This window comes from Chelon labrosus (genome assembly GCF_963514085.1).
Source record: "Chelon labrosus genome assembly, chromosome: 1".
Classification (NCBI taxonomy): Eukaryota; Metazoa; Chordata; class Actinopteri; order Mugiliformes; family Mugilidae; genus Chelon; species Chelon labrosus.
This window is the reverse complement of record NC_140337.1, coordinates 2,674,476-2,688,960: the sequence shown is the minus strand read 5'-3', so window position 1 is coordinate 2,688,960 and position 14,485 is coordinate 2,674,476. Positions and strand designations below refer to the sequence as shown.

General features: G+C 42.1%; 1 protein-coding gene across 3 annotated transcripts in view; it reads left to right on the top strand.

The window, feature by feature from the left end:
- nhsl2 (NHS-like 2) overlaps positions 1-14,485 on the top strand; it is a 140,122-nt gene that overhangs the window by 94,874 nt on the left and 30,763 nt on the right. For 2 of the 3 annotated variants that reach the window (XR_014699203.1, XM_084550143.1), the window contains exon 1: positions 1,676-2,303. Coding sequence is in view for 2 of the 3 variants with exons in the window: in XM_084550143.1 (XP_084406269.1) it covers positions 1,679-2,303 (625 nt within the window). In the remaining variant the exon portion in view is untranslated. Of the gene's footprint in view, positions 1-1,675; positions 2,304-14,485 lie in introns of those variants that run through there. The other variant, XM_084550144.1, reaches the window with a different exon arrangement.

Below are 14,485 nucleotides of genomic sequence, written 5' to 3'. Positions count from 1 at the left end.
ATTAACGTCAACTCCAACATGAGCTGCTCACTTTCAATCAGTTGTGTACAGAGTGAAACTCAACAGAAATAAAAAGAAGCGGATGTTAATGGAATTATGCCACATCAAATCAGCTCACGGTGTTCACAATAAAAGTCAGGAATTGTAAGAGGACATTTTCGGTTTATGAGTTGTGATGTGTTTGTTGACATCTTTGAGAAATAGTATCAATGGATGGTAAGTTAATATATTGTAGTTTAGTCTAATATTGGAAACAGCCTTAATCTTTTGTACTAGCTTGCTAACTGTTAGCTTCGGTGACTTCTAAATGCAAATAAAGTTGCCAAGCAGTGTTTTTTTTTTTTTTTTTTTTTTTAGTGTATTGTCACAAAATAAAATATACAAGCTGTGACAAGTCCATTGCTCCTCTTGTATTCTTATGGAGCTGCTCCATAACACGCATTCGACTCGCTAGCTTCAGCCATTCGTCCTGTGTTGATGGATCTGGCTTGCATCTCCTCATGATATCTTTTTCACAAGCTGCTAACAAAATTTTGAACAGATGTTTATCTTCCCTTGACATTTCCAATCATACTGCCAAAATACAGCACAAAATACTTGGCTATTTCACAGCTGTCTCGCAAAACTGTACAATACCAGGGCAACAAAACAAAAGATATCTACATTCACTGCTCTACACTGGCTCCAACATGTCTGTGTCGTTGACAGAAATGTCGTTTTAATTTTGGGGGTCTCAAAGAATCTTATTAAAGTCTTCCTACAGCACTCTCCATATATTCGACCATTCTAGCAGCGGTATTTTTACAACTTTCCATTTGAACGCCAAACATTTTGTGTCCAAGAGTTCCATAAGGCACCGTAACAGGAACCCCACTTATCCAGGGCTTGGCTAATTCTTGCCACAAAATGAACTGCAGACTCAGCTCCCATCTTTCCTCACCTTAACGCTAATTACACTCTCTAAATGACTGTACTGTCTTTCACCCGTGTTTCCGTTACAAGCCTGGCTGCTCGTTTGGACGGCAACGGCTGTCACATTTGGGATTTCCTGTGTTTGTTAGTCATGTTTTATCAGCTGCTGGAGGTGTCAAATTATTTCATCAGCGCTGATTCAAGGCGACGTCTCATTCATGTCGACGTTGAATGGCCATTTGCGATTTCTCGGGGAGACCTGTTTTGATTGTCTGTTTGTGTTGGAGCTTTGATAGTGACAGGGGTCGACGTTCACGCCTCTTTTTTTTTTTTTTCCAGTCCTTTTGTTTTTTTTGTCCTCTGTAGTCAAATTACACAAACTCCCTCCTTTCCTGCCTTCATTCCACCGCTCTCCTCCTTTTAAATGTTATCCCTACTTTCCACCACCTCCCACTCTTGTTCCTCTATTTCTCCATAAAGCCACAATCCCTTTTTGTCTCTTTTTCCCACTCATACCTCCCTGCCCTAATCCCTCCTTCTCCCCCTCCCTCTCCCCTCTATCTTTCTCCCACTTCTTTCCCCCTCCTAATGAAGCGCTCCTCCTCTGTTTCCCCTCCAAATCTGTTCTCTAACTCTCTTCCCTCGTTCTAATCCCTCATTCATTTTATCACCCCCTATCCCTGCCTCCCTCCCTCCTTCCTTCCTCGGTCCTTGTTCTCCCTGACAACACACTGCGTTATGTAATCTACGTCTCTGGGTATTAGTTATGCAAATTCATACATTTTTATTTACATATTGTTCATCTCTCTGTCTCTCTTTTCCCTCCATCCCTTCCTTTTCCGTCCTCTATCCGGCTTCCTACTCTTACCTACCCCTTTCTCATAATTCCTCTCTTTTGTTCCCCTTTCCTCCTCCTTTCTCCCCATTTTCTCCTTTCATCTTCCATCTCCCCATCCACCTTTATCTATCTCTCCTCCCTCTCTCGTTTCTCTCCTCCCTTCCCTACCCAACCTCACTCCCAATAATCTTATTTCCCTCCTTATTTCACTTCCTCTCTTCCCCTCCCTCCTCTCTGCCTCCATCCATCACTTCCTCTCAACATTTTTGCCTCCTCCCTCTCCCTCTGTTTTCTCCTCCAGCCACCAGCGGTCTAGAGGCAGAGAGCGGCAGGCGCGGCGGCAGCAGCAGCAGCCACGGCGATGGCAACCACAGCAGCAGCGGTGGCGGCGGCGGAGGAGGCAGCATCAGCAGCAGCGGCGGCGGCGGCGGCGCGGCCCACTTCAGGTCTCCATGGCAACAGAGCGTGAACGTGTTCGGCTCGTGGAGCAGGCCGGAGTGTGTCGAGGAGCTGCACCAGCAGGCGCAGCTCAACCTCCAGAGCCTGCTGCAAGGTAAGGATGGATGGAGAGGAGGAGAGAGAGAAGAGGATTGCATGGATGGATGGATGGCGTGTGTGTGTGTGTGTGTGTGTGTGTGGGCGAGAGTGTGGCTGTGTTTTGAGTGGGTGGGAGTGGAAGCAGAAGCGGAGGCGTGTGGGAAAGTGTTTACACGCATGTGGACTGCGCTGAAATGGGTGTGTGTCGACCACCTTGTGTGCATGTGCGTGTTTGCATGCAGATGTACAGTGTGAAACGGTGTGTCTGTCTTGTGTTTAGAGTGCACTGTAGGGTGTGTGTTGGCTGATCAGAGCAGTGCTGACGATGTGCGCTGGACTCACCTTGCAGGGTTGTTGTTTTTTTAAGGTAGTATTCTGTGATTTAACGCGCTGTGAATGCGTTTCTGCAGTGTGTGTGAAAGAAGGTGTGTTTACACCCTAGTAAGTAGTCAGGGTTTTGTCTTTTAAGGTGGAACGCTGTCATTTCAGTGCTGATCTCTTGTTTACGGACGACGCTGTAGTGTTCAACCTGTATGCAAATTGCCACTCAAGGGGACAAGGCTTTCAATTTGTTCTCCGGTGATGTTTGTATTTGTTTTCCCTTCAGTTGCTCAACCCTCTCCCTCTCTTTCTCTCTCGGTTTCTCTCTGAGTGACTCATACTGTCTCGCCCTTTGCCCGTCCCTTCCATTAAAACACAGTCTGTTGTTAGCTGAATGAACAAGGTGGACTGAATGGTGGCATGGCAACCTTGAACACCTGAGAGAGGGAACGGATGACCGGTCTGCTTTGACGTCCATGCGCTTACATTTTATTGATTGTGGAAATTTTCACAGTCAATGGATAATCCTTACATTGGTCTACATTGTTCATATTGTCAACACTAGTCCATATATCAAGACTTGGACCTCTTTGGTCAGTTTGTTCCTACTTAAGACAAAAAGTTTACCTCAAACACCTATGCTACGCCACTGTAGCCTTTAATAAATCTTACTTGGGCAGGAGATAGACTATTTTCTGCTGTGGATCGATACTCATTTGTTACTTTAGTGATTGTACCAAAATAAACTGCAGTACTCAGTTTCTATTGTAGTAACCACATTAAAAAGTGCAGTGGAGTGTCACACTGACGTAAGATTTAGTGATGCATTTATTGCTTTGTCTCTAAGCATGTGTAAAATGTACATATGTTGGATGTTTACCCAATTGCAAACATATGAAAAGTTAAATTGAAGGACAAAATAACTTAGATATAAAGTATTGATGGGAGTACAAACAGGAAGACACGAGTAGTGATTTCATGACAAGAGTCCATGAAATGTTAATGAAAAGCTTTTGTGACGCATACTCTACCGAGCTGATTTAATCTTAACTTTGAGCTGAGGACCAACGGGAGCAACTGACACAGCTGATTGAAACATGACTCAAGCACTGAGCTCCTCAGACATTTACTGCAGGGAATCACCGTGCATGACTTTGTGCTCAGACTTTTCCAACCCCAGCCGCCACCTGTCTGACCTGCTCTCTGGCAGGCGATTTTCGACTTTAATTTCAATTTTCAGTGGTTTCTACAAACCAAAGTCCCCATGCTGATAGCGGGCTTGGAGCGTAGGGTGAACCCAGATGGAGCCACGGCATGGTGTTTTGGTGTCAAGTAGTGAGTGAGTGATAAGAATAACGGATTATGTTCAGCTTGTTTCAGTTAGAAACGTTTAGGTGGCAAACTATACAAGACGGTTACCTGGGCAAGCAGAGCCTGGGACATCGACTACCGGCAAACTGTCAGCTCCAAAGCGATGGGAGATTAGCGAATCGCTTTGGACCTTGACCTTTTCTAGATGTACACAAATACATCCAAAAAATCCACTTTATTCTATTTTCTGTTGTGGATTAACACATGATAGAGAGTGCACTGGAGTTACACAGCTATGATACAGTATTTGTCGCATATGTGTAGAATGTACACATTGTGGAAACTGACATCAAGTCAGATGTGAAACTGCAAGCCGAGATAACTCAAATGATAAATCACATCACTTGACTAATCAGAATACTTTATTAATCCTAGGAGAAGTCTCTTGCTGAAGGTACTCTTCAGACTGGCCAGTGTGTCGTGGAGTGGATGGGGGGAGTTGTCCAGGATGGTCTTCACTTTTGCTAACATCCTTCTAACTGTGGTCAAAGAGTCCAGCTCCACCCCTACAACAACACTGGCCTTGCAGATCACTTTGTTGAGTCTGTTAGCACTCCGCTGCCCCATGCAGCAGCATGCAGGAGGGTGGATAAAGCATCCACAGCATTGTCCGGCAGATGTTGAAGGACCTCAGTCTCCTCAAAAAATAGAGTCACCCTTCCTGTTGAGTGCCTCAGTGTTCTTTGACCAGTCTATTTTATTGTCTGTGCACTCCCAGATACTTATAATTCTTGACAATGTCCACACAGCCTCCTTTGTCTTTGTCACATTCAGCTGCAGCATGTTGTCCTTGCACCATGTGGCAAAGTTTCCCACCACACTTCTGTACTCAGCCTCCTCACCCACCATCACTGATACGTCCTACTAGCGCAGAGTCATCAGAAAACTTCTGAAGGTGGCAGGACTCGGTCAGGTAATTGAAGTGTATATACTGTATATATAAATAACAAGTACACCTTTATCTTTGAGAGTTACAGAATGACAAAAAAAAAGAAGATTCTCAATGGATGCTGCTGTTTTGAACAGAAAACTGCTTCCCTCATACTTTGCCGCGGAAAGTTGGTCTGGAGTCTCTCCGTTGGGAATTCATTATGTCCCGGCAAAGATCTGACAGACCAATCAAAATGTTTGGGTGGGCTTTATGTGGTGATGGATAGAAGTCATACACATCATCTAAGCACTGTGGAGTTGAATTACAAAATGGCTCTGATTAGGACTATCCAAATGGTTGCAGAGTTTTTTTTTCTTCTGTATCAGCTGAAACATGCGTAAAAATAAAATCCTAATGGCACGTTCCCAGACTGCTGCTTCCCCAAATAAACGCAGATGTGAAGATAATGTCATGAAAATGTTATTGTTACCCAGCCCTGCATTTAATAGGTTTTGGATTTAAAAAAAAAAACAGCTCTAAGGCAGAGAGGCTGTTTGTTTTGATCTTTTTATAGGATTTGTTTAAGGGAGAAAACATCTCTTCTTATCATTTATTCCTTTAAATATCTTAATTACATCACTTGTTACTGCAATTCATGGTACAGGAGGCGTTTGCATGCAGCCATACAGTACGGCACGGAGCCTCGTACATCAGCTCTGTGTCTTTTCTCCGTTGCTGTTGTCTTTATTCTGCTTGTCTGCGTGTGTTTATGTGTGTATTAAGCCAGTTATTTTCTCAGATGGGCTGGCATCTTGTGTACGATGAAAATAAGATGGATGAATACGGTCGTGGGTGGACAACAGCAGCGAGCGAGAGAGAGAGAGAGAGATAGAGAGAGAACATGTGTGTGTGTGGCCATTCATCTTTTTCTGTGTTCATTTGTGCCGCTCTGTGTTTATGCGACGCCGCCTGTCTGTGCGCGTGCAGTTGTGCGTTCGCAGAGAGCCGCGCGTCCCTGTGTGTGTCCTCGTGTGAGATTTCGGTTTGTACACCAGTGTCCTGCACGCTCGTGCTGTAGTGTGTCCATCTGTTTGGGTGTGTGTTATATAACCAGCTGTACTCCCTCTCTGGCCATCCTCACCATCAGCTTCCTTCCCACTGGCCTCAGCTCAGTAAAATATTCATACTCTTCCCCGCTCCTCAACACTCTGCCCTCCATATTTATGAAGCTGGCTGTCGTCCTCCGGCGTTAGACGGATCGGCTGTGTTTCTGCCGAGATTCAGCTTCCCCACGGCTCCGAGATTTATTCGAGATTTATTTCACTGTTGCCGCTAAGTGGGCAGCAGTGATCCCTCTCATCATCAACACCCCACCATGGAATGATTAGCATACTGGGCCTTCATGGTGATTAACCGTTTTGTGTCTCTTTTACTCCTGATTGGATTTGTCATGTGTACAAATTTTATTTAATGAGTGGATTTGATTTAATATGAAAAGTCCATTATAATTAGAGAGTGTAATCATAAGACACTTTCATTCAAAAAAGCCCTCTAAACTAAATGGCACAATATGTTGTTTCTTATTGCCTTTCTCACTTCCTGTCAGCGCTTTCCAAAATGCTGTTGAAAAAATGCTACATAGGGTCTATTCCTCGTCTGCCATAGCTGTGGTCAAGATCGGACAATGTTGATCAGGTTATGGGTTAAACACTCCTTCCTACAATCATGGGAAGCTGAAATAATCTGACACTCTGTATAAGCTTTTGCTTTGAGTTATAATACATGCTTAAATTGCTCGTCAAATATACTCAAACATGTCGGGTTTAGCCATTCAAACAAACCTTCCATGCTGTTGTCTTTTCTAAGAGGGAAGTACAACCCTTCAACAAATGCCACATAGATAACAATGACATGTTTTTTTCTGGTCTGTTTCATATGAATTGTTATGAGCTACAACCCGTGTTTACTTGCAGATTGCAGATTATAACAACCTTGTGTTTCACTGATGATCGTTCCTCACCAATTTTTAGATTTGTTTTGAGTCCCTCAGAGATGCCTTAAGGCCTGGACACACTAAACTGACGTTAAAGAGCTACCGGCATCAAAGGCCAACTGACATTTCCTCATGTTGCCTGTGTCTGGACCAGAAAGGTGTACTTGAACATATCCAAGTAGTTGGGATCTAAATATGAACATCTGTGGGTGCTGGGTATCAAAAACTCGTATGACTAGGGTCTGTTGACGACCAGATACTTACCTGTAGTTGGAGGAAACTGTTTGATCCAAGTTTTTCCTTTCCAATGAATGGTGTCCTACTGACCTATTATCAGCCAAAGGCTCCAGTCTCAAGGTGTGAATTAGGGTGAAACATCTTGGGGACTGATGTTAAGACTGTGTTGTAAATCGATGGGTAGATTATATCTCAAGTCACCAGCCCTGTTCAGAGAACACACAACAAAGTCTACATCCAGTGACCAGCTGGAGTCATTGGATGTTAGCTAGAACAACTGTTGCCTTGGTGTGTTCATACAACCTTTAAACCCGCGGTCATACATACCTATATCTTTTGAATTTTGGTACTTGGAGTCAGCTGTATGACTCTGACATCTGTACTTCATGTTTAAATAATTGCAAGCTTTTCATATTATCTGTTCTGAATAGCAGTACAGCACAACCGAGGCATTATGTCTCCAATTAGAATTAGATTTATGCTGCTCCGTGGCAGTAATGTATATATTATAAGTCCCACTCCAATAAAGGCAGATGTACAGGAAAAATCACTTTTCCTTCCGCTAAGATTTGACTCTGCTTCTCCTCTGCAGTTAGTTAAAGACGTTTCCTTATCTCCAAACAGTATTCTGGCAAGATATAAAGCAGTCAGACTTGTATTGTGTATTTATTTCTGCACTCCATTAATCAACAATAAAATATTGATGATACCCCTTCAACTTGACAGTGAACTTCATTTTTTGTATTTGCACGTACTTGCTTGCAAAACTTAAATCCAAACTAACCTAGTTAGCTAGTACTTATACTTTCCAGTAACTGGATATCTGTTGTTGACATGACCAATCAAAGCAATAATTTGGATTAAGTGTGCACCAAAAATGATGAAGTTCCTCATCGAGGTGCCTTTTGTAGGACGTCACTGGAGTTGTCAGCGAGGACATTGAGGTTCTGGCAGCTTGTGTTGGCCACTGGCCCCGCTTAAGACTCGGCCTGCAATAACATTGTGTAGAATGTTGTAGCTGTATGTTGGATCGTGATGGCTTCATGTTGTATTTTAACCTAAGAAAATCTTTAATTTGAGTGCATTCAACATATTTCCTTGCTGGCAACCCATATGTGATGTGTTTTACTTCAATTTGCAATGGTTGTTTCCCAGAACTGAAGAGGGCAGCAACTGTAGTGAGCAGCCCACAGCAGCTAGAAGAATGGCAGAGCCAAGCAAAAAATGTCACAAATGCAACCAAGGTTCGATGAATTTGCCACCTCTGGTAGTCAGAAGAATTAAACAGGAACTAGGGAGTATCTCAAAAAGCTTCATGACATTCCAAATAAAAATAAATAGAATCTTGGCATTAGCGGCTAAACTAAACAAGATACCAAATACACTGTTGCCCATAAAGTTGGAATAAAATAACTCTTCTCATGAAATTATTTTGACTATTGTGATTTGTATAAATAGGAATAAAAAGAGGAATGTGTCTGAAAACTTATTCCAGCTTTATGGGCAAAAGTTTATCGCATCACTGTTTGCCAAAAATATGGCAGACTATCTAAAGGTAAAAGAGATATAAAACCAAAACAAGTACACCATTTATAGCAACACAGTTTTAGAAATATCTGAAATGATTTTTGTGCCAAATTGTTGAAGTAATCAGAAAACTTTCCTTCGTTATCCGAATAAGTAGCTTTGCATGTAAACCAGTGGTTGAAAGAACATTTACTCACGTACAAACTTGATACTAGTTAGTTATGCTCCATTATGTTTCAGAGAGGTTGTACATGTTCTACACAATGCATTTAAAAGCCACAACTCCCTTTCATCTATCCTGAATACAGCCCACCCCACCCCCACAATTTTGTTTTGTGTTGCTCCGTCGCTCTGTTGGGAACTGATTATGGTCCGACAAAGATCTGACGGGCCAGTAACATCATCTGAGCGTTACGGACTTGAATATGATTACTACAAAATGGCTGTATTTGGTCGTAGGACTAGCCGGTTACATGCAGAGGTATTTAACTGGTGTATTATCACATTCACATTATGAGAACAATTGAGTCTGGCTACATCAGGCTATAGTTAATAAGAGTTATGAACCCAATATAAAACTGTACCCAAACTTAGCTAGTACTTATACTTTCGATTTTTCAAGTAGAGTTTTACTTCTGTACTTTTACTTAAGTAAAATATTTATTTATTTATAGGACTTGTAATGTAGCCTTGTAATGGAGTATTTGCATAACGTGGTGGTGCTGATTTTGCTGAAACTAAGTCTTTTTCCTGTGCTTATATAAGCTAATCTGCAGTTAACATGATTAACAGTTCTGAAACTACAGTGAATGACACAGTCACTTGAAGGGTTGTTGGTCAGTAGTCTGTGCTGGTAATGCAGTGAAATTAATGTGTCAAGTGCATCGAGTGGCAGCATTTTGAGTAGTAATTCTTTCCTGATTTCTTTGGGTTGGCGTCTGAACAGTTAATTTTTACTCCTTGTTCACTGAACAGAAGGTGAAGATAACTGTTTCGTGAAGATTAGAGGGGAGTTTCTGAAAAGATGAAGGATGAATTATTATTTTTTTTTTTTATTAATCACTACTACTGTAGTTCTTCCTCTGAAGTGTCAAATAGAAAGAACCATCCGGTAATTCAAAGCTGCACAATGCCACTTTGGATGTTATTGGATACAGGTTAGGGATACTAGAAGAAAGGGTTTGGAAGACTTGATAGAGTCCAGTTGGTTCCTCACAGGGAGAGGTTATAGAGTCGTATGGCCTGAGGGACAAACCACCTCCTCCACCTGTCTGTGGAGCAAAATCAGGTTATATCAGCAAACACTAGACAGTGATGCAGACAATGTTTACATGCACATTATTATACCACTCATGTGAGTAATAATTGTTTCAACTTGGGACAAACATGACTATCTATTCTCTCTATATATCATATTCTTGGTATAATTAGGCTGCAGGAATATCCTAATCTGTCCAAACAGGCTTTCTCCCTGAAGATACCCTTTGAATAACTGACTTGATCGGCTTTGACACAGACATTGATGCTGTCAGTGAGGGCCGACAGCTCTGCCAAACTGTTGATGGCTACGCTGCAGTGCTGCTAACAAGAGTATATGAATGTGTGTCATCCGTGACATAGAACCATGTTTGAAAGAGAAAAGCCTGTTTCAGGTTTTTGTGTGTATTGATATACTGTACATGTAAGGTGAACAAGATTTATGTAGATCTACAAGATTTATTTGGTTTCAGTTGCTTCATGTGATCTCAGATTGACTCCATGATGCCGAGGCTTCACGGGGACCTTACCATCTGTTGCAGGATTCGTTTTCCTTCTTGTCTTGAAGATTGTTGCTCATTGACCTGCAGCAGAATGAATATGTGGATGATCAGATCCAGCCTTCTCCTTTCAGGCTTTCCACTACATGCCATTCTCATTTAGCCACAAGTGGGGCACTGATACTGATGCTGGATTGCAGTTTGTATTCCAGTTCTTTACCAGTGGTAGGTGCCCGTTTGTCCTTCCAGTCAAGTCCTTCCACCGTAAAACCAGTCAATTATGAACCACAGGGAGACACTGTCTTGTTGAAATGGAATAAAACCGTAACTGTACTGTTGTACTATGTAAAGAGACTGGTTACATTCATTAAATCAAATACTGCATTTAAGAGGTTTTTATATGATATGCCACTCTCTGACCAAAAAAAAGACCTTGCCAGATAGTCCAGATCCAATCTGGACCATCTGATCGCAAGTGGCTAGAACAAAAGATGTGTGTGCACACCCCCAGGACGCCGAATCAGAATTCAGAATCAGAATTTATTGTCACTGCACAGCAGCACAACGAAATTAAAAGCGTAACATTTAAAGTGCCATTCAGCATTCAACAGTTAATGCATGATCCTGAGTATGTGTTCGGAATAAAGTAAAAGTGCAAGTGCATTGAGATATGCCAACAAAATAAATAGTATCACATAAATATATCTTTTGGCAGCATTTCCATTCAGCAGGGTAATGGCTCTGGGATAAAAGGTGTTTCTTAGTCTGTTTGTCCTGGTCTTTATGCACCTGTAGCGCCTCTCAAAGGGCAGTAGGGTGAACAGATGATGGCCTGGGTGCAGACTGTCCTGAGCTATGTTTCATAGTGCAGTGTGGAGAGCCGTGGCTATGGCGTCTTCAGTAGACCCGTTTGCTCGGTAGGCGTACTGATGTGGGTCGAGGCTGGGAAGGAGGCAGGCTTTGATGTGATGTTGGTCCAGCCCCTCAAAGCACTTTGTAATAATAGGTGTGAGGGCAACTGGGCGGTAGTCCTTCAGGCTGTCTGTGTGTGTGTGTGTGTGTGTTGGGGGGATTGATAATCTCATTTGAGAGCTCCGATCTCTGACCACATTTGGAGGCGGTCAGAGATCGCATTCCTTTGGTAGTGTGAATGCAATGAGTCCCATTAAAGACCACCTAACTTCAACAGGAGTGCTCCTGCGTCTGAGTTTTGGCTCATTCATTCAGGAAAAAAACAACAACACGCTATTATAAATGATCACCTGAAAAAGAAAAGGCACTGTTAGTGAAAAGTAAGTCTGTTTATTAGTAATGAGAGCCTTTTAAAATATTCTGTCCTTGAAGCTGTTAACTAACTAAAAAATAAATAAAGCTAAGTAAGAATTTAAAAATGGAAGTATTTAATATGAGTACATGAATGTGATTGTGTTAATTATTCATGCGGTCATGTTGATGTACTGTATGTAGCCCTGCGATAGACTGGTGACCTGGGTGTACCCCACCTCACGTCCAATGACAGCTAGGATAAGCTCTAGCTCACCCGCGACCCCCCAGAGGACGAGCGGTTACAGAAACTGAATAAAAGAATGTTGGTGTATGAGGAGCCATGTGGTTAACGTATTTCCTCAATCACCATTGTCTTTATTCACCTTTCTTACCAGTGATCACGGTACATATGGAAATTTCCAGGGATGGCGTTCTAATTAAAATATTCTGCTGCACCCCAGATGATGTCTGTGTCAGATCAGATCTTAACGCAAGGTCCAAACAGGCCCTTTGAGTCCTGTCCACATATAAAGTGATTTGTAGCTGACAGTTGGTTGCTAGTGGATGTTCCAGGGTTGACTAGTTAATCATCTTGTATATATCCCACCACAAATGATTCGGACTGAGACAAGAAGAATATAAAAATATTGCAAGTGTAAGGACAGAGCTAGGTCCTTGCCCTCACCACTGGTTGAATCTGGGTTCACCCAACGCTCCAAGCCCACTGTCAGCATGGTGAATTTGGTAAGAACCAAAGTCGTGGATGGTGTTTTCCTGACTTCCATTTTATATCAATCAACTGTATCAGTTGCTCCCGGCGCTTGCCTCCTCAGTCACGTCACCTCAGAGTTGTGATGACTTGAACTTGGTACTTGTGCACTTCAAGTTGCCAAAAGTTTTTCAGCCTTTCATCGCAACAACTCGCTAAATTTCATTGACATTCAGTGTCAGTCGCCACTGCCGCATCATCGCCCTTTAGTTCTTAGAGCTCCTAACAGCCTTATTCACATTCTGCAGATCAGTACACATAATTGTATCTTTTCATATCTTGTTATACGTGGCAGCCGTCTCATAAGCACTTAAAGTGCCAATGAGGCAACCTTTTATCACCATAGAAAATGCAAGGTGCTGTGATACAACCAACCTTTAAAATGTCATAGTAACCCCTTAATTGTATCAGAGAGGCTCTGAGTCAAGGTGATGCAAACCCGATAAAGTTTCCTCGTCTGTACTAACCTGACTATAAAATGTCACAGAAGACCTTTAATTGTGTCAGAGAACGCCTGAGTCAATGCTCGCCGTGATGTACACAGACTGATAAGGTTTCTCTGCGGTCAATACACATTACTGAACAGGTGCAGCATTGATCAAGTGGAGAATGCTGATACGGGAGAAACAGTTTATAATCTCACAGGCAGAATTTAATTTAACTGCACACGACATCATCACTATTTTAAAAAAGCTTAAACTTTTGATCTATTTATTATATCATTATAAATATTTAGGGTAAAAATGACATGCTGTCAGTTCAAATAAAATCCAAGGTGATCACACATACAGTACTGTACTGCTTTTGACAGTATTATGCAAACAGTTTCTTATTGCCACATTTAATTTAAGCAGGCATTCAGCATTGTGGACAGAACTGGCTCATGAGCAGAGAGCTAAAACGAATCCTTGTCACTCTGAATATTGCCTGGAGCAGTACCTCTGACAGTGAATGGAGCAATTTTTAGGGAATTTGTAGATAGTTTGAACTTCTATTACTGAGTGACCTTTTTAATCGGGTAGTCTGTTTGCCTCTCAAGCACAAGATAGGCCTTGTCTCTTTGATTAGAGTCAGTTTGGCCTACTCTTTTGTCTAATGTAGTTTCTGTATAGCTTTTCCTTGGTGTGACATCGCTGTCAATCAGGCCAGACAAACTTGGCCCCATGAGTTTCTTTTGTTATGTTTTTCAAATACAGGCTGAAATGTGACACCCTTAAATACTACAATTCAGTGACATTTGCATGTGAGACAAAATGCCAAAACAAAAGAACACACGATTAAGGTGTCAGTAGCTTTAACTGACTGAAAAGTCACAGGTTTAAACCGAGGTCTCAAATCCCTGACAGTAGATGCGGTCATGGTGTCTTTGAGCAAAGCACTATCCAATAGCTGCCCAAGGATATTGTGTAGGTGGCCAGTCAAGTTGGTAGTATTGAATGATGATCTCCCACTACCACGCTGCAAAATTTACAAATTGTTGTCTGACTGTCTTCATTTTCCAGAGTAAGGTTCTTCCACACAGAGGATATGTTTAATTACGTGATTTTGGTTCTTCTTCTTTTCCTGAGATGTTTTGGCAACTTGGGCGCTAGCCAATCAGCAAAACAGAAGAGGAAGAACACATTTTGATGCTAAAGGGACGTGGTTTAGGTTTATGTGAGACCTAAAACAATTAACTAGCCCGACCCAATCCAGTCATTTCAAAAATATACCAATCAGGACATTGCTAGCATTAGTTAAACATACTACTTGGAATCCTGGAATCAGCTGCAAACATTCCTTGGATATCTGACAAGAATTGGAGCCAAAATTTGTGCCAATACAAAGGGGACCTGATAATTGGATCACAACCCTCCTTGAGGTTTCTCTTGACCAACATAAACTAGGCTACGAGCCGCCAAAGCGTGTCCTTCTAGGTCACAACCATCCGCTTTCTTGGTAAACGCACAGCCCCTTTTGTCTCTGTAGTGGATTGATGATCAATTGTGCATGTTAAATCACAAGGACGAAGACACGACATGGATGTTGGTGCGTGCAAACACACACACATACAGTATGTGGTGGTGTGCATGTATTGTACACAGAC